We start from the raw sequence: 26,347 nt of genomic DNA on the forward strand, positions 1-26,347 counted from the left end.
TTTACTTCTTTATCTCTCTCTAGTTTTTAAACATTGTTCTTTTCATTATCACTCATTTATTCCTACTTTGTGTAAGGAACTACACAGTTTCCTCAACAATTCCATGAGATAGTGCCATCATACCCATTATCAGTTGAGAATATCGAGACTCTTTAAAAAGAATTATGTGGAAGACACCGCGCACTAATTCAGGTACACAGTAAGTGATCAATAAAGGTTAGCTAAATCTGTAATTTCACCTAACTGGCTTGCTCTTCAGAACTCTGGTTTACATTCAGATCTACTGACATCTGAGATGATCTGAGATGGTACTGGACAAAAGAGCTTCAATGAGTAGAAAGTTTAACTTTGGCACCTCCTTCTCCCTCTAATATTTCAGGACCAGTGTCTACCACAAATTCCCTATTCAGGCAGGTCCATCCAAGTCTGTCTCACTGAGAAATATCCCTTGTTCCAAGATGATCTCTCCCTTTCGCCTCCCCTCAAAGCTAACTCCTCTTCCATGAACTGCCCTCCCAAGGATTTAGCATAATGTTACATTTAGTTACATCAATTTACACAAATGTAACAGACTGACAGCATTAGTAGGAGAAAGGAAGTACTTATCTTTAGGGCAAAAAAGACCCAGAACCCCAATCAATCTCTAACTAGCAAAGTGCATAGGGGAGATTGGAGGGATGTGTGTGAACCTTAGTCCAACTTCCTCCTCCCAAATCAGATGATAGTAGGATGTTAACACCACTTTGCAACCTACATCTGAAATACTGTGATCCTCGATCTATCTCTTGCTTAAGTATAACTCAAGGAAGGTACCACAAACAATAGACGTACAGTGTTGTAACCAGATGTCTCATTCAACTATTTGGATAGGGGTTGGGTAACTAGAGTTAATCACTCTACAGTAATCACTAGACTGCTTTCCTAAGAAGTGTTTCTTTCCACACCTCATCTGTTTATTATACTAACAAACACTGCAGGAGGTTGAGTTGAAATCTAAGTACTCTCTAAATTCCACTTGGCTTGTTGGCTCTAGCTTGTTGAGGATGCATATTTTAACTTGTTTTCAGTTATTCCCAGAGAGAAACTTGGGAAAAAGCAGAGATCTTTGTTCTCTCTTTCCTGCAACACAGATAGCTTTGCTTTATGCAATACGCAGTGTGCTCTCACTAGTAGTGGCAGGAGAAATGGAATTTGAAGTCCTTTAAGGAAGTGAAGTGATCACACCTCGGCTCTAATCTGTAACTAAAGCTCTTACACTCAGATCTTTATTATTCACATTTAATTACTGACTTACCAAATTAAATACCAGCAGCTTCCATTTCCTAAGCACCTATTACTATGTAATAGGCAATGTAAGTAATAAAGCCCTCATTTTCACCAAGAAACCCAAGGATTCAAGAGGTTATATACCTTGTGTAAGAATATCCTTGTTTAAGAATAATGATAAGTGGTGGAGCCAAGACTGAAACCCAGAATAACTACGTCCAAAGTCCAGGTTGTCTCCTATGCTATACTGCCTCCCATTATTTAACTAATTCATGTTTCAAAACAAGAAGTTTTCAATAAATTCTCAATTTGCAATTTAATTTCAACAATTTAATTTATTTAATTTCAACAAAATTTTGATTCAACTGAGAATAAACATCTGGAATTTTTCCAATTTTCACATTAAAGAGTAAAGATAAATTGAGGACAATATTTCAACCCCTCATTTTGCATAAAAGGAAACTGAGGCTTAGCAAAGTGAACAAGCTTTCCCAAGTCACAGAGCATGAGGGTGGCAGAACTGTCCAGTCTTCTTAATCCCAGTCTCTTCTTTCTTCACTGTACCTACTGGTAGCTAAGAAACAGCTCACAGATGTACATAAAATTTTTCTCCTTTATGCCCAGGGTCAACAATTAAGTTTTGTTCTTTTGAGTTTGGTGTCAAATAAGACTGGAAAATGCTGCTTATCAAATCCCCTTTCTGGAAATTCCCAATACATCTTTTAAAGGCTTTGAAAAGTCCTGCCTTTAGTTAAAAAGAAAAAAAAAAATTAACTTCACCTAAAGGAAGGTCCTATCCAAGCAATTAAGAGTAGGTGGAATAAGTGGTGGAGCTTTGTTGGAAATTTAGAAGACACCAGAATCTTGAATAATCCTTCATTCTAATTCCACTAGCTGGGTGACCTTAGGCATCTTTCTGAGGTCCAGTTTCTTTTTTTTTTTTAATTTATTTTTGGCTGCGTTGGGTCTTTGTTGCTGTGCGGGGGCTTTCTCTAGTTGTGGCAAGCAGGGGCTACTCTTCGTTGCGGTGCGTGGGCTTCTTATTGCAGTGGCTTCTCTTGTTGAGGAGTGTGGGCTCTAAGTGCGTGGGCTTCAGCAGTTGTGACACGCAGGCTCAGTAGTTGTGGCTCGCGGACTCTAGAGCGTGGGCTCAGTAGTTGTGGTGCACGGGCTTAGTTGCTCCATGGCATGTGGGATCTTCCTGGACCAGGGATCAAACCTGTGTCTCTTGCATTGGCAGGCAGATTCTTAACCATTGCGCCACCAGGGAAGTCCTAAGGTTGTTTCCTTTTTGGTAAAATGTAAATTAAAATACTAATTAACCCACTGGGTTGTAAAGATTAAGTGTAGAATGCTCAATTTAGCTATTATTTTTAAGAAACATGAAGGAAACATTAAACATGAGAATGTTATAATGAAACTATACTTAGTTCATGTGGACAAGGACATCAACTGAGATGACCATGTGGATTTTTTCCCTTCACTATTTAATGTGGAGTATTACATGGATAGAATTTCATATGTTGAAGCATTCTTGGCATTCCAGAGATAAATCCTACTTGGTCATGGTGTATAATCCTTTTAATATGCTGCTGAATTCAGTTTGCTAGTATTTGCTCGAGGATTTTTGCATTAATGTTCATAAGGGATATTGGTCTGTAGTTTTTTTAGTGGTATCTGGGTATGGCAGTAATGCTGGCCTCAAAGAATGAGTTAGAAAGTGTTCCCTCCTTTTCAATGTTTTAAAAAAGTTGGGAGAAGGACTGGAATTAGTTATTTAAATTTGTTTGGTAGAATTCACCAGTGAAGCCATCAGGTTCAAGGCATTTCTTTGTTGGGAGATTTTTGATTATGGATTCAATCTCCTTACTGGTTATAGGTCTATTCAGATTTTCTATTTCTTTGTGATTTAGTCTTGGTAGGTTTTGTATTTCTAGGAATTTGTCTATCTCATCTAGGTTATCTACTTTTTGGCATACAATTGTTCACAGTACTCTCTTCTAATCATTTTTTCCTTCTGTAGAACTGGTAATAACGTCTCCATTTTCATTTGTTTAGTAATCTGAATCTTTTCTTTTTCTTAGTCCACCTAGCTAAAGGTTTGTCAATTTTGTTGACTTCAAAGAACCAATTTTTGGTTTCATTGATTTTTCTATTTTCTGTTTTGTTTACCTAGGCGCTGTTCCTTATATTACCTTCCTTCTGCTAGCTCTGAGTTTAGTTTGTTCTTTTCCTTCTAGTCCCTTAAGTTATAAAGTTAGGTTGTTGATTTAAGATCTTTTGTGTTTTAAAATTTTTTTTTTATTTTTTGGCCACGCCGCGCGGCATGCGGGATCTTAGTTCCCCGACCAAGGATCAAACCTGTGCCCCTGCACGGGAAGCACGGAGTCTTAACCACTGGACCACCAGGGAAGACCCTTTTATTATTATTTTTTTATTTTATTTAAGATCCTCTGTGTTTTTTAACATTTGTGTTTAATAGCTACCAATGCCCCCAGCACTACCCAAGCATTTGTTGCTGCATCCCCTAAGTTTTGGCATGTTCTGTTTTCATTTTCATTCATCTCTACATATTTTCTAATTTTCCTTGTGATTACTTCTTTGACCCATTGGTTATTTAAGAGTGTGTTGTTTACATACATTTGTGAATCTTCCAGTTTTACTTCTGTTATTAATTTCTACCTTAATTTCATTGTGGTTTGAGAAGCTACTTTGTATGATAGCTATCTATTAAAATCAATTGAGACATAACTTCTTATATGTAGAAAACTCTAAAGACTGCCCCCAATCCCTGTTAGAACTAATAAATGAATTCAACAAAGTAGCAGGATACAAAGTCAACACACAAGTTTCAGCTGCATTTCTTTACACTAACAATGAACACTCTAAAAATGAAAGTAAGAAAACAACTCCATTTACAATGGCATCAAAAAGAATACTATGAATTAACTGAGGAGGTGAAAGACTTGTACAATGAAAACTACAAAATACTGCTGAAAGAAATTAAAGACCTACATAAATGGAAAGACACCCAGTGTTCATGGACTGGAAGACAATACTGTTAAAAACCCAAAGTGAGCTACAGATTCAGAGCAATCCCTATCAAAATCCCAATGCCTTTTTTTTTTTTTTTTTTTTGCAGAAATAGAAAAACCAAGCCTAAAACTCATATGGAATCTCAAGGGACCCAAAGAGCCAAAACAATCTTGAAAAAGAAGAACAAAGCTAGAGGACTCACACCTCCTGATTTCAAAACTTATTATAAAGTTACAGTAATCAAAACAATGTGGTACTGACACAAAGATAATCAAGACAATGTGGTACTGACACAAAGACAGACATATAGGCCAATGGAATGGAATAGAGTCCAGAAATAAACCCTTGCATATATGGTAAAATAATTTTTGACACAGGTGCCAAGACCATTCAATGGGGAAAGACCAGTCTTTTCAACAAATGGTGCTGGAAAACTCGATATCCACATGCAAAAGCTGGATCTTTACTGTGAAATATATATATTGGTCTCTGCCCCCAGTTTCTGACATAGAGCTCCTAAAACCCTTGCAGATAGGGGTGCCAGGAGATTCTTTTGTTCTAACATTTAGTTTTTGACCCCAGTTCCTGACTCAGAGCTCTCAAAACCCTTATAATTTCCTACATGATAAGAGCACTAGGAGCATCTTTTGTTCTAATATTTGTTCTTTGATCCTGGTTCCTGACAGAGATCCTAAATCCCTTGGAATTTTCTAGATGATATCATTGTATTTTGTTCTAATGAGGTGACTCCTGGTGGGCTTCTGGATAGGGACTGGCCATCAGACAGAACAAACCATGATTAGAAGCTTCAAATTTTCAGTCCCACCTCCCAATCTCCAGAGAGGGAAGAGGGTCTGAAAATGGAGTTAAAATCAATCATGCCTAGGCAATAAAGCCTCTGTAAATATCCCAACAGTATAAGATTCAGAGAGCTTCTGAGTTGGTGAAGCCATCTACATGCCAGGAGGGTGGTGCACCCCAACTCTACTGGGATAGAAGCTCCCCTGCACTTGGGACCCTTCTGGACCTTGCCCTAGATATCTCTCTACCTGGCTGTTTTTCTGTATCCTTTATTATATCCTTTGTAATAAACCAGTAAACGAAAGTGTTTTCCTGAGTTCTGTGAACCACTCTAGCAAATTATCAAACCCAAGGAGGGGGTCATGTGAACCCCAATATATAGCTGGTCAGTCAGAAGTTCAGGTGGCAACTGGGACTTGTGATTGGCATCTGAAGTGGGGGCAGTCTTGTGGGACTGAGCTCTTAACTCGTGGGATCTGATGCTAACTTCAGGTAGACAGTGTCAGAACTGAACTGAGTTGAATTGAATCTAGGAGAACTGCTTGACAGAAACTAACACAACATTGTAAAGCAGTTATACTCCAATAAAGATGTTAAAAAAGAAAAACAGTACATGTTCCACTACCTCACACTGCATCATTTCCTCCCAGCAAAAGTCCTACAGTCCAAGGAAAGTCAGGTTAATTCCATGACTATAACTTGAAGAGTAAAATATTGCCTTATTCGTCCTGTAACTCACCATGATTTTGCATAGAATGCTCCTTAGACTCTAATGCCATGGACGATTTTGCTTTATCAATAAATGATGAGAACTTGAAAAAAAAAAGAATTGCTTGATGTGTGGAAAACGTACATGTCTATTCAGAGAAAAGGAGAAACACAGGAGGAGTGTGTTTTTCCTACTCATTTACCTAATACCATATACAAAAATTAACTCAAAATGGATCCATGACCCAAACGTAAAACCTAAAATTATAAAACTCTTAGGAGAAAACATAAGCTAAAAACTTCCTGACACTGGATTTGGCAATGATTTCTTGAATGTGACACCAAAGGCACAGGCAACAAAAGAAGAGAGACAAACTAGACTTCATGAAAATTTTAAAAATTTGTACAACAAAAGACACTACCCAGAGTAAGAAGTCAACCCACAGAATGGGAGAATATATTTTCAAACTGTATATCTGATAAGGGATTAATATCCAGAATATAGAGAACTCTTAAAACAACAAAAAAAATAAACAATCTTGATTGGGCAAAGGACTTGAATAGACATTTCTCCAAAGAAGATATACGAATAACCAATAAACATATAAAAAGATGTTCAACATCACTAATCATTAGGGAAATGCAAATCAAAACTATAAGCTACCATTTAACACCTGTTAGGACAGCTACTACTGAAAAAAACAGGAAATGAAAAGTGCTGGCCGGGATGTGGAGAAACTGGAACCCTTGTGCAACATTGGTGGAAATGTAAAATGGTACGATTGTGGAAAACAGTGTGCAGTGCATCAATAAATCAAAAACAGAACTACTGTATGACACAGCAATTCCATTTCTGTGTATGTACACCCAAGTTCAGAGCAGCATTATTATCCACAGTACCTAAGATGGGAAACAACTCAGTGTCTGTCAACAAATGAGTGGAATAAGCAAAATGTGATATACACATACAATGGAATATTATTCAGCCTTCAAAAAGGAGACAATTCTGCAATATCCTACAACACGGATGAACTTTGAGAACATTATGCTAAGAAAAACAAGCCAGTCACAAAAAGACAAATACTGTATGGTTCCACTTAAGTGACGTATTTAGAGTACTCAAAATCATAGAGAAAGACAGTAGAACGGTGGCTGCCAGGGGCTGGAGGAGGGGGAAATGGGAGTTATTGTCTAATGGGTATAGTTTCAGTTTTACAAGATGAAAAGAGTTATGGAGATGAATGATAATGATGGTTGCACAGCATTACGAATGTATTAGTTATCACTAGATTGTACACTTAAAAAATGGTTAAGGGCTTCCCTGGTGGCACAGTGGTTGAGAATCTGCCTGCTAATGCAGGGGACACGGGTTCGAGCCCTGGTCTGGGAGGATCCCACATGCCGCAGAGCAACTGGGCCCGTGAGCCACAACTGCTGAGCCTGCGCGCCTGGACCTGTGCTCCGCAACAAGAGAGGCCGCGACAGTGAGAGGCCCACGCACGGCGATGAAGAGTGGCCCCCGCTTGCCACAACTAGAGAAAGCCCTTGCACAGAAACGAAGACCCGGCACAGCCAAAAATTAATTAATTAATTAATAAACTCCTACCCCCAACACCTAAAAAAAAAAAAAAAAAAAAAGAAAAAATGGTTAAGATGGTAACTTTTATGTGTATTTTGCCATATTTTAAAAATTGGGGGAAAAAGACATTTGTAGTGTGTTGTGAGATGAACTTGAACTTGATTAAAAGGTTCTAAAGTACTCCAATCAGATTACTTTGTTTTCTGGGAATCAAATAAATTACCTTTCACTAAGTTCCTATTTCAGTATCTATTCTTTCATTTAACACACTTAATTCCACTAAAAAAACAAACAAAAACCACTTTGGCCTTATTCAACCTTTCCTAATGTGACTCAGCTACTCAGAATCAAGCAGAAAAGTTGTTTAGGAAGACATAAAGGTGTTATTGTTTTCTTCTTTATGAGAAACATTACAAAGGCACCAAACTTTACTAGTCTTCCAAAAAGTCATCTGAGAATCTGGCCTTCCCTGTTCCCTCCCCACCCTCGAGGCCAACAGTATCTGCCACTGTATATCAAAATAGCATGAAATTACACGTCCAAAACTTGACATGCATGAGATTTGTGTATGTATATGTATGTATATATACATACATATATACATGTATCTATATATGTATAATCTAATGTCAAGTGACAAAATGTTAATAATTTGCTTTTAAATTTAATTATACTTTTCAGCCTCAAAACTTGGCATTATAAAATGCTCCATGATTTAGATTCAATTATTTATTAAGCATCTATGAGCCAAGCACTGTAGTATGTGCTTTCTTATCCACTCTTAAAACAACCCTGTAAAGTTAGAAATATCAGGGTCATTTTGCAGATATGGAAACTGAGGCCTAGAGGGCCTCAGTTAACTGTCAAGATCTCAAATGGTGCAATTCCTAATATGGAGCTCTTTCCCCTACATCATGCTGCAAAGATGAGAATGTGGCTAACTGGAATTTTTATTTTTCCCTTCCTCCTAAAAATGGGATACTTAAAGCTGCTGGAACTGCTTTAACAAAGAAAGAGAAACAACATCAAGAACAACAACAACTAAAACAAAACCCCTCTGGTTAAGTGAGATTTCTGGTGAGTTATTAAATTCACTCAACAAATATTAATTGAGCATCATGCAGCAAGCACCACAAAGAAATCACAGTCCTGATCCCCAATAATTTTGTGGAGTAAAAAGACATGTAAATAGGGACTTCCCTGGTGGCTCAGTGGTTAAGAATCTGCCTGCCAATGCAGGGGACATGTGTTCGAGCCCTGGGCTGCGAAGATCCCACATGCCGCAGAGCAACTAAGCCCATGCGCCACAACTACTGAGCCTGTGCTCTACAGCCTGTGAGCCACAACTACTGAGCCCATGTGCCATAACTACTGAAGCCTGCGCACCTAGAGCCCGTGCTACCAACAAGAGAAGCCACTGCAATGAGAAGCCTGCTCACCTCAATGAAAAGCAGCCCCTGCTTGCCACAACTAGAGAAAGCCCCTGCGCAGCAATGAAGACCCAATGCAGCCAAAAAAAAAAAAGACATGTAAATAAATAAACTATACACCAGTAATAAACAAATCCAAGTCTTCCAGGGAACTCGGGATGGTATCAGAGTTCTGAGCTGAAAACTAGCAGAAGGAGGTGTTTCAGGGCAATAGAGGAGTATGCATGGAGGCACAGAGGCATGAGAAAGAATGCCATGTTAAGGGAACTGAAAAGTATCACTGGAATAGAAATGGAAAGGGTAGAATTATGCAGTCGGACAGTGAAATATGGGTCAGATCATGAGATGCAAAGATTTCATGCTGCTTTAATCAATGCAAAGCAAATGAAAAATCTTAGTGACACAATCAAATCTTTGCTAGAAAGATTATTCTGGAACGAGTAAGAAGGCTGAATTGAAGAGGACAGAGACTTGAAATTAGGGGCACTGGTACGGTAACTGAAATATTCCAAAGGGGAAATGAAGTGTAAACTAGGGTAGAGGCAATGCAGATAGAGTGGAGGGTTAATTGAGGGTAGTGGATTTTTTGGTTTCACTTATTTAACTCCAACAGGAATTTATGAACACTAATACGTACATACATGCATACATACTGAAAAAAAATTCCCCAGAAAATATTTTCTCTTCTAAATTTATACCAGGAAAATGAAAACATTTTCAAAATTTCCTTGGTGGGAAAATCCAAAGCCAAGAGGCACCTCAGTGCTCATAGTGATTTTGCTATTTATCATTTCTGGCACTCTCACCAAATGGTAGTTTAAAAACACATGTACACAGAGGAAGCATTTAACATCAAATCTTCAATTTTATTATGTTACTATTTTTTGCTATTCATTTTAAGGAAAAATATAATATGGAGAAATAGCCACTAAGAGTACCTAAATATGTCAAATGACCCTCAACTGGCCCAAAAGAAAATTGGCAGAATTAATCTTTATCAATATCCACCTCAAAGATATGCTTCTAGGGGCTTCCCTGGTGGCGCAGTGGTTGAGAGTCCGCCTGCCGATGCAGGCGTGCCCTGGTCCGGGAAGATCCCACATGCCGCGGAGCGGCTGGGCCTGTGAGCCATGGCCGCTGGGCCTGCGCGTCCGGAGCCTGTGCTCCGCAACGGGAGAGGCCACAACAGTGAGAGGCCCGCGTACTGCAAAAAAAAAAAAAAAAAAAAGATATGCTTCTAAAAGAATATCTGTAGTACAGATATTCTTTTATACTACTCTGCCAATTACACAAATGTTATTCCTTGAAACACTTAAAGGAGTGCAAAAACAAACAGGGATGCCCAGCCCATTCTGAAGAAATAACCCCAAACTTGAACCAACTTGATCGTAAATGCCTGTGATTGTTACATAAAAATGTAACAAACAAACAAAAGCCTAGCAAGCACTACTGAATCAGTTTGTCAAAAAGCTTCTGAGAGGACAATAACTGTGTTCTTGAATAAGAAGATTCAACAACATAAAGATGTCAATCACATCCTCTCAAATTCATTTTATAAATTTAATAAAATTTCAATTTTGAGAAGCTGATTATAAAGTTCTTTTGAGGGCTTCCCTGGTGGCGCAGTGGTTGAGAGTCCACCTGCCAATGCAGGGGACACGGGTTCGTGCCTTGGTCCGGGAAGATCCCATATGCCGCGGAGCAGCTAGGCCCGTGAACCATGGCCGCTGAGCCTGCGCGTCCGGAGCCTGCGCTCCGCAACAGGAGAGGCCACAACAGTGAGAGGCCCGCGTACTGCAAAAAAAAAAAAAAAAAAAAAAAAAAAAAAAAAAAAAAATCCTAATATATAAAGAGTTTTTTAAAATACAGAAGAAAAAGGATGGGACTTCCCTGGCAGTCCAGTGGTTGGGGTTCCACACTTCCACTCCCAGGGGGACATGGGTTCGATCCCTGGTCGGGGACTGGGTTCCCGCATGCTGTGCAGTGTGGCCAAAAAAACCAAACAACAAACAAACAAAAAGACAACCCCCCCGCAAAAAAACCCCCAAAAAACAGAAGAAAAAGGATAACTTGTTACAGAAGTGGATAAGAAAAAGTGGACAATTTATAGAAAAATAAACTCAAATGGCCCTTATATATATGAAAAGTTGATCAACCTCACTCATAAGGAAGAAGTAAATTAAAACTATACTGAGTTTGACAACACCCTCTGTTGGTGAGGTTGCCAGGGGCCTCATACATTGCTAGTGGGAATACAAAATGGTACAATCCTCACATAGGAAAATTTGGCAATATTTAGCAACACTACATATTCGTATACATATATATAAGCATTTAATCCTTTGACCCAGAAATCTTTCTACGAATCTATCCCAAAGCAAAAAATAAAATGTTGGTACACAAGGCTACTTATTGCTCTATTATTTATTACAGCAAAAGATGAGAAATAACCCAAATATCCATCAATCTAAATTATGGTATGTCCATACAATAGAGTATTATACAGCTGTAAATACTTAAGAGAAATAAATCCCTATATTGCTATGCAGTGACCACCATGAGATAATAGGTATAAAAGACATTTGGAGAAAAGTGTGTAATATACATCACCATTTATCTTTTTTAAAAGGGAGGGGTCCACAAATATATATACTTATTACTTAGTTTTTTTAAATGAAAGGTTTTTGTTTTTTTTAATTCTAAACTTCTCTGCAGGGGAAGGCAGGGAACAGGGTATAAGAGAGAAGAATAGAAGTTAGAGTTCTCTAAATATATTGTTACATGTAGATTTGACTTTGGAATCATGTAGCTGTTTTATAAAACAAAATTTAGAAAAAGCAGCAGCAGCAATTCCTAAACATCAGAAGCAAAAATCAAATGTACAGTTGGTAGCATAACTATCCAAAATGAAATTATCCCACATGACTTTAAAACACAGTAAACTGACTATACATTCTGCAATAAAAGGGCTTAAATTGTTTTAAATAATCATATTGTTGTTACTAGTAAGGGTATTATTATTTTGAGACAAAGTGTTGATTATGTGATAAGGCAAATTAATAATCATGCTATTCTCATTAAGAACCAAATTTTTTGGTATGGAGAAAGAAGAGAGGTAAAATGTAGGGCTGAATTTGAATTGGCAGTCCTGAATTTGAATTGGAAATATCAAATTGTTTTATCATGAATTAAATAAATACAAACATATGTGTGTGTCTGTACTATATATTATATGTATTTCCTGGTTCTGTTAACTAAAAAGTTCTAGACCAACCCAACAGCAATGAGCACTCATGGCTACCAGACCTGTGGCATCTAAATATAATTTCTTACCAAAAAGTAACAAGGTTTCCTGGAGAAACGCCTGATTCTAGAAAATGCACAAGATGAGTCAAACATCTTATGATGTCAAAAAGCTAAAAACCTATCAAGTACGACTGGGGCCATGACAATATGATAAAAGTCTTCAGGAACAATAATACAGGCTCTTCCAAATTACAAATTCAAACGGTAAATCTTTTCCGTGACTCTGAAAAAATAAAATTATGTAAATACTAGGATTTCCTAAAAAATAAAAGTCATCAGGAGCCAATCTAAATAGACTCACAATTGTCAAAGATGGCACAACCTAAGCCTTAATAAGCACAATGGCAATGAAATGTAATACGTTAAATATATTTACATCCATGAGTTCACTGCAAATTTTATTTTATTTTATTATTTTTTTAATTTTTTGCAGTAGGCGGGCTTCTCACTGTTGCAGCCTCTCCCGTTGCGGGGCACAGGCTCCGGACACGCAGGCTCAGCGGCCATGGCTCATGGGCCCAGCCTCTAGGCAGCATGTGGGATCTTCCCGGACCGGGGCACGAACCCGTGTCCCCTGCATCGGCAGGCGGACTCTCAACCACTGCACCACCAGGGAAGCCCTACTGCAATTTTTAAAAACCTACAATTCAAATTTTAAAAATCTCAGTGGTAAACAAATGGGACCTAATGAAACTTAAAAGCTTTTGCACAGCAAAGGAAACCATAAATAAGACGAAAAGACAACCCTCAGAGTGGGAGAAAATATTTGCAAATGAAGAAACTGACAAAGGATTAATGTCCAAAATTTACAAGCAGCTCATGCAGCTCAGTATCAAAAAAAACAAAGAACCCAACCCATAAATGGGCAGAAGACCTAAACAGACATTTCTCCAAAGAAGATATACAGACTGCCAACAAACACATGAAAGAATGCTCAACATCACTAATCATTAGAGAAATGCAAGTCAAAACTACAATGAGGTATCACCTCATACCAGTCAGAATGGCCATGATCAAAAAATCTACAAACAGTAAATGCTGAAGAGGGTGTGGAGAAAAGGGAACCCTTTTGTATTGTTGGTGGGAGTGTAAATTGATACAGCCACTATGGAGAACAGTATGCAGGTTCCTTAAAAAACTAAAAACAGAACTACCATATGACCCAGCAATCCCACTACCGGGCATATAACCTGAGAAAACCATAATTCAAAAAGAGTCATGTACCACAATGTTCATTGCAGCTCTATTTACAATAGCCAGGACACGGAAGCAACCTAAGTGTCCATTGACAGGTGAATGGATAAAGAAGATGTGGCACATATATACAACAGAATATTACTCAGCCATAAAAGAAACAAAATTGAGTTATTTGTAGACAGGTGCATGGACCTAGAGTCTGTCACACAGAGTGAAGTAAGTCAGAAAGAGAAAAACAAATACCGTATGCTAACACATATATATGGAACCTTAAAAAAAAAAAAGGTTCTGAAGAACCTAGGGGCAGGACAGGAATAAAGACGCAGACGTAGAGAATGGACTTGAGGACACATGGAGGGGGAAGGGTACGCTGGGACAAAGTGAGAGAGTGGCATGGACTTATATATACTACCAAATGTAAAATAGCTAGCTAGTGGGAAGCAGCCGCATAGCACAGGGAGATCAGCTCAGTGCTTTGTGACCACCTAGAGGGGTGGGGTAGGGAGGAGATATAGGGATATATGTATATGTATAGCTGATTCACTTTGTTATAAAGCAGAAACTAACACACCACTGTAAAGTAATTATACTCCAATACAGATGTTTAAAAAAAAAATCTCAGTGGGACTTCCCTGGTGGCGCAGTGGTTAAGAATCCAACTGCCAATGTAGGGGACATGGGTTCGAGCCCTGGGCCGGGAAGATCCCACATGCCACAGAGCAACTAAGCCTGTGCGCCACAACTACTGAGCCTTCGCTCTAGAGCCCATGTGCCACAACTACTGAAGCCCATGCGCCTACAGCCTGTGCTCCGCAACAAAAGAAGCCACCACAATGAGAAGCCTGCACACCGCAACAAAGACCCAACACAGCCAAAAATAAATAAATAAATAAACAATTTTAAAATCTCAAGGATGCTAGGAATCAACTCATTATTTAAAAACTAATAAATAATCGAAAGGATCAAATGTTTATCCTGCCTTTATTATATATACTATAACTCGGTGTAACTAAACAGGGGAGGGAACATATATCTTTATCCCTATTAACAAATAAAGAAGGGATGACAGCATCAGAATGTCATCATTTTGTATGAAAAGGTTAGGCAAAAGCTAATGAAATACAATGTATCTTGTGGAAATACAATGTATCAATGTATCTAAGGATACTAAAACTAAGCTAAATTTGAGTTTAAGTGAAAAAACTTTACAAAGTTTAACTGTCAACACTTTAAATTCCCAAATCACAGGGTTAATTCTGTAAATTTGAAAAATATCAGACAAGTCTTCTGTATATAAAATATTTTCTATATGTATCCTTTTTGAAGAGGACTTGCACTCCTTCGAGTATACGTTAGGCTACTTGATAAGTGTTTCTCATCTTCTAATTCCAGTTTTAAAAAAGGATGACAGTTTTGCAAATTTTCAGTCCTACCCTTTATTAAATATTCCCTGGAAAAATAAAGAGAAATGTAACAGAACATGTGTACAATTGAACATGCTCCAAAATTGCCTCTTTTTTTGATACAGCCCTAGTATTTATCAGGTACTTTACTTGCATTGTCTCATATAACTCTTTTAAGAACCCAAGACACCCTTTCAGGATAAAAACTTAACTGGGAATAGAAGGGAACTTTGTCACCCTGATCTAAGAAACACTCGCAGCTAACATAATAATGGTCAAAGACTGATGATTTCCTCCTAAAATCAGGAACAAGACAAAGATGTTTACTCTTGCCATTTTTATTCAACATTATACTAAAACTAAGCAAGAAGGAAAAAAAGAAATAAAACTATCTATTCACAGATGACATAATCTTGTATATAGAAAAAACTAAGAAATTTACAAAAGAACTAATAGAGAACTAATAATGAGTTCAACCAGGTTGTACGATATGAGATCAATATACAAGAATCAGTTATATTTCTATATGGTAGTAATGAACGACCTGAAAATAAAATTAAGAAAACATTTACTTTCCCAGTACCTTCAAAAAGAATAAAATACGTATGAATAAACTTAATAAAAGAAGTGCAAGATTTGTACACAGAAAACTACAAAACATCGAGAGAAACTAAAGATGACTTAAATAAACGGAAAGACTTCTCATATTCATGGATTGACAGACTTAGTATTGTTAAGATGGCAATGCTCCCCATATTGATCTAGAGTTAACAGTAATCCCTATCAAAGACCCAGCTGCCTTTTTTTGCAGAAATTGACAAGGTGATCCCAAAATTTATTTGGTAATGAAAGGGATCTAGAATAGCCAAAAAGAACAAAGTTGGAAGACTCATACTTCCTGATTTCACACTTATTACACAACTGCAATAGTCAAGACAGTGTAGATACAGATAAGGGTAGATACAGATCAATGGAACAGAAATGAATTCAGAAATAAACCTTTAGTTATGGTCAACTGATCTTAAACAAGGGTTTCAAGGTTATTCAATAGGGAAAGAATAACCTTTTCAAGAAATGGTGCTGGGAATACTGGATATCCACAACCAAATGAATGAAGTTGGACCCCCACCTCATATCCGTTAACTAAAAATGGATCAGACCTTACGTGTAAGAGTCAAAACTACAAAAGTCTTAAAAGAAAACAGGTGTAAATCTTTGTAACCCTGGATTACACCATGGTTTCTAAGACATGACCAAAGCACAAGCAACAAAAGATAAAACATTAAACTGGACTTCATGAAATTAAAAAACTTCAAAAGACACGACTAAGTGAAAAGACAACTCAGAGAATGGGAGAATATTTTTGCCAATGATATATCTGATAAAGGACTTGTATTCGGGATGTATAAAGAACTCTTAACAACCCAACAACAAAAGACAAATAGCCCAAGTAAAAAATGGGCAAAGGACAAAAATAAACCCACACACCTACAGTCAATTAATCAATGACAAAGGAGGCAATGATATACAATGGGGAAAAGACAGTCTCTTCAACAAGTGGTGTTGGGAAAGCTGGACAGCTACAATGAAATTACAACACTCCCTCACACCATACACAAAAATAAAAATAGTTTAAAGACCTACATATAACGCATGATGCCATAAAACTCCTAGAAGAGAACACAGGCAAAACATACTCGAACATAAATCACAGCAATATTTTCTTAGATCAGTCTCCCAAGGCAAAAGAAATAAACGCAAAAATAAACAAATGGGACCTAATCAAACTTAAAGGCTTTTGCACAGCAAAGGAAACCATCAAAAAAACGAAAAGACAACCTATGGAATGGTAGAAAATATTTGCAAATGATGTGACTGACAAGGGGTTAACATCCAAAATATACGAACATCTGATACAACTCAATATCAAAAAAACAAACAACCCAATCAAAAAATGGGCAGGGACTTCCCCGGTGGTCCAGTGGCAAAGAATCCACCTTCCAATGCAGGGGACACGGGTTCAATCCCTGGTGGGGGAACTAAGATCCCACATGTCACGGGGCAACTAAGCCTGCACACCACATCTACTGAGCTCGTACGCCTCAACTAGAGAGCCCCCGTGCCGCAAACTACAGAGCCCATGCGCTCTGGGGCCCGCATGTCACAACTACAGAGCCCACGTGCCCTGGAGCCTGGGCGCCACAACTAGAGAGAGAAAACCTACACACCACAACTAAACAGAAGCCCACATGACGCAACAAAGATCCCGTGTGCCACAATAAAGATACCATGTGCTGCAACTAAGACCCAACATAGCCAGCCAGCCAGCCAGCCATAAATAAATAGTATCACCTCACACCTGTAAGAAGGACTATTATCAAAAAGAACACAAATAACAAACGTTGGAGAGGATACAAAGAAAAGAGAAACCTTATACACTGTTGGTGGGAAAGTAAATTGGTGCAGCCACTGTGGAAAACAGTATGGAGGTTTCTCAAAAAACTAAAAATAGAACTACCATACGACCCAGCAATTCCACTCCTGGTGGGTATATATCCAAACACACAAAAACCCACACCAATTTGAAAAGATACATACACCCCAATGTTCACAGCAGCATTATTTACAACTGCCATTATATGGAAGCAACCTAAGTGTCCATCAACAGATGAATGGATAAAGAAGATGTGGTATATATACACAATGGAATACTACTCGGCTATAAAAAAGGGTGAACTTTTTGCCACTTGCAGGAACATGGATGGACTTGCAAGGTATTATGCTAAGTTAAACAAGTCAGACAGAGAAAGACAAATACTGTATGATATCACTTATATGTAGAATCTAAAAAATACTATAAACTAGTGAATATAACAAAAAAGAAGCAGACTCTCCAATATAGAGAACAAACTAGTGGTTACCAGTGGGGAGAAGGGGGAAGGAGTGATATAAGGACAGGGGATTAAGAGGTACAAACAACTATGTGTAAAATAAGCTACAAGGATATATTGTACAACACAGGGAATATAGCCAACATTTTATAATAACTATAATTGGAGTATAACCTTTAAAACTTGCAAACCACTACATTGTATACCTGTATCTTATATAATATTGTACACCAACTATACTTCAGTTTAAAAAAAATGTAGTGTGTACACACACACACACACACACACACAATGGAATAGTACTCAGCCATAAAAAAGAATGATATATTGCCATTTGCAGCAACATGGACCTACAGAATATCATACTAAATGAAGTGAGACAGAGAAAGACAAATATTATATGATATCACATATGTGGAATCTAAAAAAATAGTACAAATGAATATATATACAAAACAGAAACAGATTCACAGACACAGATAACAAACTTATGGTTACCAAAGGGGAGAAGAAGAAAGGGGAGGGATAAATTAAGAGTATGGGATTAAAAGATACAAACTACCATACATAAAATAGATAAGCAACAAGGATTTACTGTGTACCAAAGGGAACTATATTCAGTACCTTGTAATAACCTATAATGGAAAAATATCTGAAAAAAATATAACTGGATCATTTTGCTATACACCTGAAACACAACACTGTAAGTTAACTACACTTCAATTTTTAAAAAATGGGCAAAAGATTTGACTTTGTATCTCCAAAAGAAGACACACAAATGGCCAATAAGCCTATGAAAAGATGCTCAACCATCGTTTTAGTCATTAGGGAAATGCAAATCAAAACAACGAGATTAAACGAGAGTAACACCTCACACTTACTAGGATGGTTTCAAAGATGGATGATTAACAAATGTTAGTGCAGATGTGGAGAAACTGGAACTTTCACATACTACTGGTAGGGGAAAATGGTATAACTGCATTGGAAAAACTGTTTGGCAATTTCTCAAAAAGTTAAACAGAGGTACCATGTGACCCAGCAATTCTACTCCTAGGAGAACTGAAAATATGTCCAGACAAAAATTGGTACACAAATATTCATAGCAGCATCAATATTAATAGCTGAAAAGTGGAAACAATAAAAATGTCCATCAACTGATGAATGGATAAACAAAGTATGGTTTATCCACACAATGAAACATTATTGGCCATAAAAAGGAATGAAGTACTCATATAGGCTACAATATGGATGAACCTTGAAAACACTATGCTAAGTGCAAGAAGCCAGGCACAAAAGGCTGTACAGTGTATGCTTCCATTTATACCAAATGCCCAGAATTGGCAAAATCTATGGAGACAGAATATAGATTAGTGGTTGCCAGGGGTTAGAAGGAGAGAAGAATGGAGAGTGACTGCTAATGGGTTTCTTTTTGAGGTGATGAAAATGCTCTGGAAGTAAACAGTAGTAATGGTTGCACAACTTTGTAAATACACTAAAAACCACTGAACTGCATACTTTAAAAGGGTTAATTTAAGATATGACAATTATATCTCAATAAAACTGTTATTAAAAATAGAGCCCAAGAGACAAAACTAGAAAATCAGTAATGATCAGAAAACATGATAAGGAATTCAATAGATCAAACAAAATCAAGATAAATGTACAAAATGCAACAGCATTTTTATTAGTAACCATTTAGAAATAAAGAGATATCCCATTCACAGGATGACCAAAACTACAAAATACCTAGGAATAAGTTTAATAAGGAATATCCAAAAACTAGAGGAAAGTTACAAAAAATATTTTAAAGGACGTGTGACATCTCAATAAAGAAATGTACATGTGCCTGAATTTCAACCAGTCCCAAATTAATATATTATTTTAAGCAATTCCAATAATTCCACGGCTGCACAAAATGATTTTTTTAAACATCTTTATTGGAGTATAATTGCTTTACAATGGTGTGTTAGTTTCTGCTTTAGAACAAAGTGAATCAGCTATACATATACATATATCTCCATATCTCCTCCCTCTTGCGTCTCCCTCCCACCCGCCCTATCCCACCCCTCTAGGGGGTCACAAAGCACTGAGCTGATCTCCCTGTGCTATGCAGCTGCTTCCCACTAGCTATCTATTTTACATTTGGTAGTGTATATATGTCCATGCCACTCTCTCACTTCATCTCAGCTTCCCCTTCCCCTTCCCCGTGGCCTCAAGTCCATCCTCTATGTCTGCGTCTTTATTCCTGTCCTGCCCCTAGGTTCTTCAGAACCATTTTTTTTTTTAGATTCCATATATATGTGTTAGCATACGGTATTTGTTTTTCTCTTTCTGACTTACTTCACTCTGTATTACGGACTCTAGATCCATCCACCTCACTACAAATAACTCAATTTCGTTTCTTTTTATGGCTGAGTAATATTCCGTTGTATATATGTGCCACATCTTCTTTATCCATTCATCTGTCGATGGACACTTAGGTTGCTTCCATGTCCTGGTTATTGTAAATAGAGCTGCAATGAACATTGTGGTACATGACTCTTTCTGAATTATGGTTTTCTCAGGGTATACGCCCAGTAGTGGGATTGCTGGGTCGTATGGTAGTTATATTTTTAGGGTTTTTTTGTTTTGTTTTGTTTTTGCGGTACGCGGGCCTCTCACTGTTGTGGCCTCTCCTGTTGTGGAGCACAGGCTCCGGACACGTAGGCTCAGTGGCCATGGCTCACGGGCCCAGCCACTCTGTGGCATGTGGGATCTTCCCGGACCAGGGCACGAACCCGTGTCGCCTGCATTGGCAGGTGGACTCTCAACCACTGTGCCACCAGGGAAGCCCATATTTTTAGTTTTTTAAGAAACCTCCATACTGTTCTCCATAGTGGCTCACAAAATGATTTTTAAATGTACATGAAAGAACTTGTAAGAATTACCAATAATTAAAAAAAAGAATAGGGAAGGAGTCCTGTCCTATCAGATATTATCAGTAAAATTTGGTAGAAAGCTATTATTATTAATTCAGTAATGCTACTAGCAAATAGGTTATCGAAAACAGAGTACACTATGATAAAGAGGACTACTCAAATCAGTTGGGGGAGGGATTGACTATTCAGCTAAACTATAGTGTTTCCTGGAAAAAAGCAAATTTGGGTTCTCATCTCATACATACAAAAAATTAATTCCACATGGATTAAAGATCTGATTTTAACAAGAAATCTGTAAAATATTTTGAAGAAAACAAAAGAGAACATATGTATAATATCATTAAGTAGAAGGCATTCTTAGACAAAACAAAATCCAAAAGCCAGAAAGAAAAAAAACGCCAATTTGATGACATAATTTTAAATAAGGGTAAGTGAAGAGATTAATGATCAAAGACAAATGATGTCACAAAAGAAAATATTTGCTATACATGACCAGTATACATAAAGAACTCGTACAAACTGATAAGAAAATGTCAAATAGTCCAATAGAAAATGAACAAAGGATAAACAGGGAATTTATACAATAACTAACCATAAGTAGCCAAAAGGAGCTCAATCTCATCCATAATTAGGAGTTTATAGAACAGAATTCAATTTTAAAATCAGCACTTTTTATTCTGCAACCAGAAAACAAACCTTCTATAATACCATGGGACACCTGCAAAGCCAATCCCTCACTCTTATGTCCCCACTCTTTCCCATTTGAAATAGCTTAAAACAAGTGTTTGCATTAGCTGTTCAAACTCAATTGACTGCAAAACAAAATCAAAAACTACAAACACCACTACTACTAGAAATGCAAATTAAAATAAGGACTCTGAAAATTTAATCAGATTAACAAAAACTGAAAAGATACCATCCAGTGCTGGCAAGGATGTGGGGAAACTGGTCGTCTCACATCCTCTTGGTGAGAGTGTGAGCTGCCAAAACTCCCTGGAAAGCAGTCTAGCAGTAGCTATTAAAATTTTAAATGTACATTGTTTTGACCCAGTAACACCACATTTTTAGGATTCTGTTTAGAATTAAAAGCCCTGCTATGTCAGCAATATCCCCTAGGATCCTTAACTTCCAGAACACTTCCTTCACCTTCATGGTCTAACTGAAACTTGACTTTTCCCTGAAGATACTCCCCCTGAAGCCCTCTCTCCCATTTTCTCTCTCATACCTGTGGGTATGGAAGGGAGAGAACAGTCCTCCTTGTTCATTCCCACTTTGGGGGATTCTTCTTCCCTTCTCCTTAAAAAGTCCATCTTCACGTAGAGGAGATTAAGAGAATTAACATTAGTGATGATGTCCAGAATTAGAATCACACTTTTGGACTTCCTTTGCTGTGTTCTCTTTCTTCGAAGTGTCCCGTACTGTTCCTATTGGCCCTACTCACCTACCTGTTGTTGAAAACAAATCAAAACCTAGGGCCAGAGCGGCAGTGCTAGGTAGTAAGAAAGAGAATTCAGAGTTCTGGATTCAAATCTAAGCTCATCACTGACCTTAGGTAAATTATCTCCGGATCCTAGTTTACTCAATACCAGAACCTACACCATGTTTACTGGGAGGACTTAAAGATACAATGGATCTAGAGCACTTTGGATAAAGTAAATGCTCAATAAGTGTTTAAACAACATCAAAAACAAAAACACCTTCGAATCTCAAAATTTCATACTCCTGTACAAGCAGAAAAGGACTGTTTCTTCCTCTATTGGCCATGTATAGCTCCTTTAGTCGCTTCTCTCGTTATCCATGTCATCCTTCTCCAGGTGTTCAAACAGCAACCTAGAGGCAGTAAACCAAGACACCAGGGGCATCTGCTATACTTGGAAATTTGGAAACATGGACTTCAACACAACTGACCTTCCCCATATTTGTATTAGCTCCTCTTAAAACTCATTATTTCCCATTTGAAGAAAATGGGGAAGGCCTAAAATAAATATGGCATTAGTTATTCATATTCAACTGGTTCTAAAATAAACAGGAGAAAGTAACTATAACAATCTTAAAAGACATCAAACAGACTTAGAAGCCTGCTAAATATACCCTAAGGAGTTCCAATCAAATCATATGTCACAAAAAAAGTGAAACAGAGGAAACCTGAGATTTCCAAAATATTTCACTTTTGCTAATTTCAATATATCAAATGAGGCAACTTACTGAAAACTGACTCCTAGCAGTGTCATCCTGTTCTGTCCTACCCCCTGTGGAGATTCCAAGCACATGCTCCATACTGTTAGTGAAGCAAAGCTGAAACCTAGTGTTATTTCACTCTCTAGTTGAAAAAATCTTTGATGGCTCTTCAAGCCTACAGATTAAAGTTTAAACCATTGAGCACAGGCCTCCAAAATCTGGCTGTAATTTACCTTTCCAGTGTTATTTTCAACTTCCAATTCTCTAAATCCATCACAACAAACACATTCTACATTATTTCATATCCATACCTCAGCTTTGAACATACTCCTGCCCACCACCTGTTATTCCATTCCTCCTTCAAAGCAGCAAAGTACAGTGGAAAGAGTCCAGCTTTTAAGTTCAGATCCAGATCCACTAGATTTCTAATTCTAATTCCACCCCCACTACTTAAGAGCTTAATGATCTGGAGCAAATACTTTACTAGACCTGTTTCCTTACCTAGGAGGAGGGATATCACCTGTGGCGCTTTTACTAGGCTATTGTGAGGATTAAGCATAATGCTTCTAAACTATCTAGCACCACGCCTAAGGCTCGGTAGAAACTTAATGGTAACTACTGAGCCACCCTTCTTTCCCCCTCCATCCTCATCAATACTATAATTTCCTAAATTTCCACAGCACTCTGTTTATACTACTATGTTTATTACACCATGAGCACTAATATACTGCAGAATACTCATTATTTATGTATGTGTCTGGCTTTTCCATTAGGTTATAAGCAAGATGGGTATGGGTATGGATTTCTAAATCTCTGCCACTTACCACCTGAGCAAGTTATGTGACCTCGGAGAACCTGTTTCTTCATCAATAAACTGAATTGGGGTTAACACCTTACAGTGTTACAAAAAGGTTTAAAAGAGTTAATGTACATCAAATACCTCGTATAACGCTTGACACCCTAGTAAATTTCAGAGGATGTTAATGGTAATCTGGATGATGAACCTGATCCAAGCAACTGCTTAAAGAATACACAAATGTAAAATGTATTTGCCTTATTACATCCAATTTCATAAAGCAATCTTAATACAACTTTAACCTGCTACCCACCTCTCTTACTGAGATAGCCAATGAAGACAAAAACAGAGATTCCTATGCACTTTATCTCAGAAATGCTACCACATATTCATGTTCTTCCAGGACCAGACTAAGTACTTCACGACTTATGGTTCACCTCACCTCATTACACTTGAAACAACATGGGGGCTTATCCCTCAAGAGTTGTAAGGGATAAAATGATCTGCCAAAGTTAAACAACACTCTGAAATTAGTAGTCTATAAGGAAGTAGAAGCTAGTTGTCTGCTCTTTATTCATTCTAATTCTAATGAGCTGTGTCATCAATTTCTCTACTCAAAACTCCAAATGTCAACTACTTCTATGACAGTATTTTCCAATTTATACACTTCCAACCCACTGCTTGATTTAAGAGAAAACACTTCACAATTAACTGCAGTGAAATCAAGGAAATCACAGAAAAGTGAGAACTTGCAAAGAGGAAAAAAATACAATATTAGAGCATTTGCATTCCACTTTCAGGTGTACACTGCTACTTACATGGGTTGTATAGCACACACGTCAAGAGCTCAGGAAGGGTTCTGGAAAGATGCACCTAGTTTTAAATCTGACATCACAACTTACTAGCTGTGTAACCTAAGCATGTTACTTCTTAAGCCTCATATCCCTCATCTGTAAAATAGGGATTGTAACAGTGACTCTCATAGGGTTGCATTAAGTACAATAATGTATGCTAAGTGTTTCAGGAAAAGTACTTACAACACCATACTCAATAAATGGTATTCTATCCATTTGTTGTTACTGCCTGAGCACTAAGGTTCTTGGTAAATACTGCGTAATTAATGAATATTTAGCATATTTTATATTAGGAAATAAGTGTACCACTAACTTTAATTCTATACTAAGTTAAATAATGATTAATAGTTGCAATACTGTTTAAGAGCAGTTTACTGTTTACAAAGCCCTTTAGATATCCATAAACTCATTTTGATCTCCACAACATCCTAAGGGGATAAACACTTTTAAGATACGTATTCTAGAAATAAAGTAACTGGTACCCATCAGGGTAACACAGAGTCAAGGTTACCTAAGTCTCCTCCAACCAGATTCTCCAGCTCAGGGATAAAGTGCTTAGTGTCCAAAGTTCTTAACCCAAACATCCACTAAAAGGAGGCAGATTCCAGCAAGTTTCCCACCCTCCTCAAGCAGAGTCAAGAACGTGAGCCCAGGAATAAGCCCAGGGTAATAAACCCCGTCAGACGGCACTGATGACATTTATCATGCACTGTTTCATTACGAGGTGTCCTCCCACATCTTTAGGGCGGGGGCTAGTCCTGACCCCACTGCCACCAGAGCGCCCGACACAGGGCCTGGCACCCAAGAGGCCCTCAGTAAACGTTTGTGGAAATGGCATGGGAGGCTGGTAGGAGGCCTCCTAGAGACCCGGAACGAGGCCAACTGGGATTAAGCATCCCAGCAGATCCAGAGTCGTTGGCGGAGAGGGTCCAACCGGTAACCAGGCTGGAAAGGATGGCTGAGGACGGGCGCCGCTAACGGGAACCCGTGAAGCTGACCCTCTTGAGGGGAGAAAGGGGGAGCGGGTCTGGCCGCAGCCATTGTTGGAAGGCTGGGGACCGACAGAGGCTCGGGGGCCGGGGGCAGCAAGCAGGGCAACTGGCGCTTGGGGGGGAGGAGGCCGCCTGCTGGTCTGAGAAGAATCTCGGGCCTAATCTGAGCAGGGTTCTGGGCTCCTCTAGGGACTCACTCCCTAGCCCGCGGTGGCATTCGCTTCACCGAGTACTCGCTGCTACCTGAAACTGCAGCAGCTTCTCTGTCTGCTCCTGTGTTAGATCCCGCTCCTCTGGCGCCGCCATTTTGCAGCCGCCTCTACGCTTCTGACCCGTCCGCACCGTCACCCGCCGGAAGTGACCTCAGCAGCAACCACATCCGGTCTGAACAGCCGCCGGCGCGCAACTGCGTCTGTGCGTGCCGGCCCAACTTGGAGGCCAGGGATGGTGACAATTTCCGCCGCTAGAGGGCACCACTCTCGGGCCGATCCCGAACACTTCCTAAAATTGTCGGGGGACTGCCCAAGTCGCCCTTAGGAGTTAGGCGACGAACGGATCTACCAGAGACTTGACTCTCGAATAGATCGCAAAGAGCCGAGAGGTCCCGAATGCCCCTCGAGAAGCTTCGGAAATTCACGAATGCCCCTCGGCAGATTTCGCCTTCTTCCTAACCATTTTCATCTCCAATGTTTCTGAATGTTTCTTAGGAAATTGCGGTCGTTCAGAAATATCGGCCGTTTGATGTTTGATTTCTGCCATGATGTTTCCAAAATCCCCTGACCATCTCTCAGGAGGTTCCGAAAGTCCCCGAATACTGGGGGCGGGGTGGGGGTGGGGGCGTTTCCCACGCCACCTTCGAGCCGGAAGCTGTGGAAGGTGTGCGCCCCCTGAAAATGGTTGGCACTCGGCCACCCGGGCACTACCAGCCTTAGGCAGAGCTTTCCGTCCACCCCTCTTGAGACTCTGCTCCTGCCTGCCTCAGGCCCTCACGC

At 38.7% G+C, this 26,347-nt stretch overlaps 1 protein-coding gene across 1 annotated transcript in view; it reads right to left on the reverse strand.

Annotated features, from left to right (window-relative positions):
- Nucleotides 1-25,661, reverse strand: part of FAF2 (Fas associated factor family member 2) — a gene marked incomplete at its 5' end in the record, with an annotated part of 55,785 nt that extends 30,124 nt beyond the window's left edge. The window contains one exon of the mRNA XM_079703904.1: nucleotides 25,599-25,661. Coding sequence (XP_079560030.1) covers nucleotides 25,599-25,661 — 63 coding nt within the window. The remainder of the gene's footprint in view (nucleotides 1-25,598) is intronic.
- Nucleotides 25,662-26,347: the final 686 nt, after the last annotated feature.

The sequence above is a fragment of the Hyperoodon ampullatus genome, assembly GCF_949752795.1.
Source record: "Hyperoodon ampullatus genome assembly, chromosome: 4".
Classification (NCBI taxonomy): Eukaryota; Metazoa; Chordata; class Mammalia; order Artiodactyla; family Ziphiidae; genus Hyperoodon; species Hyperoodon ampullatus.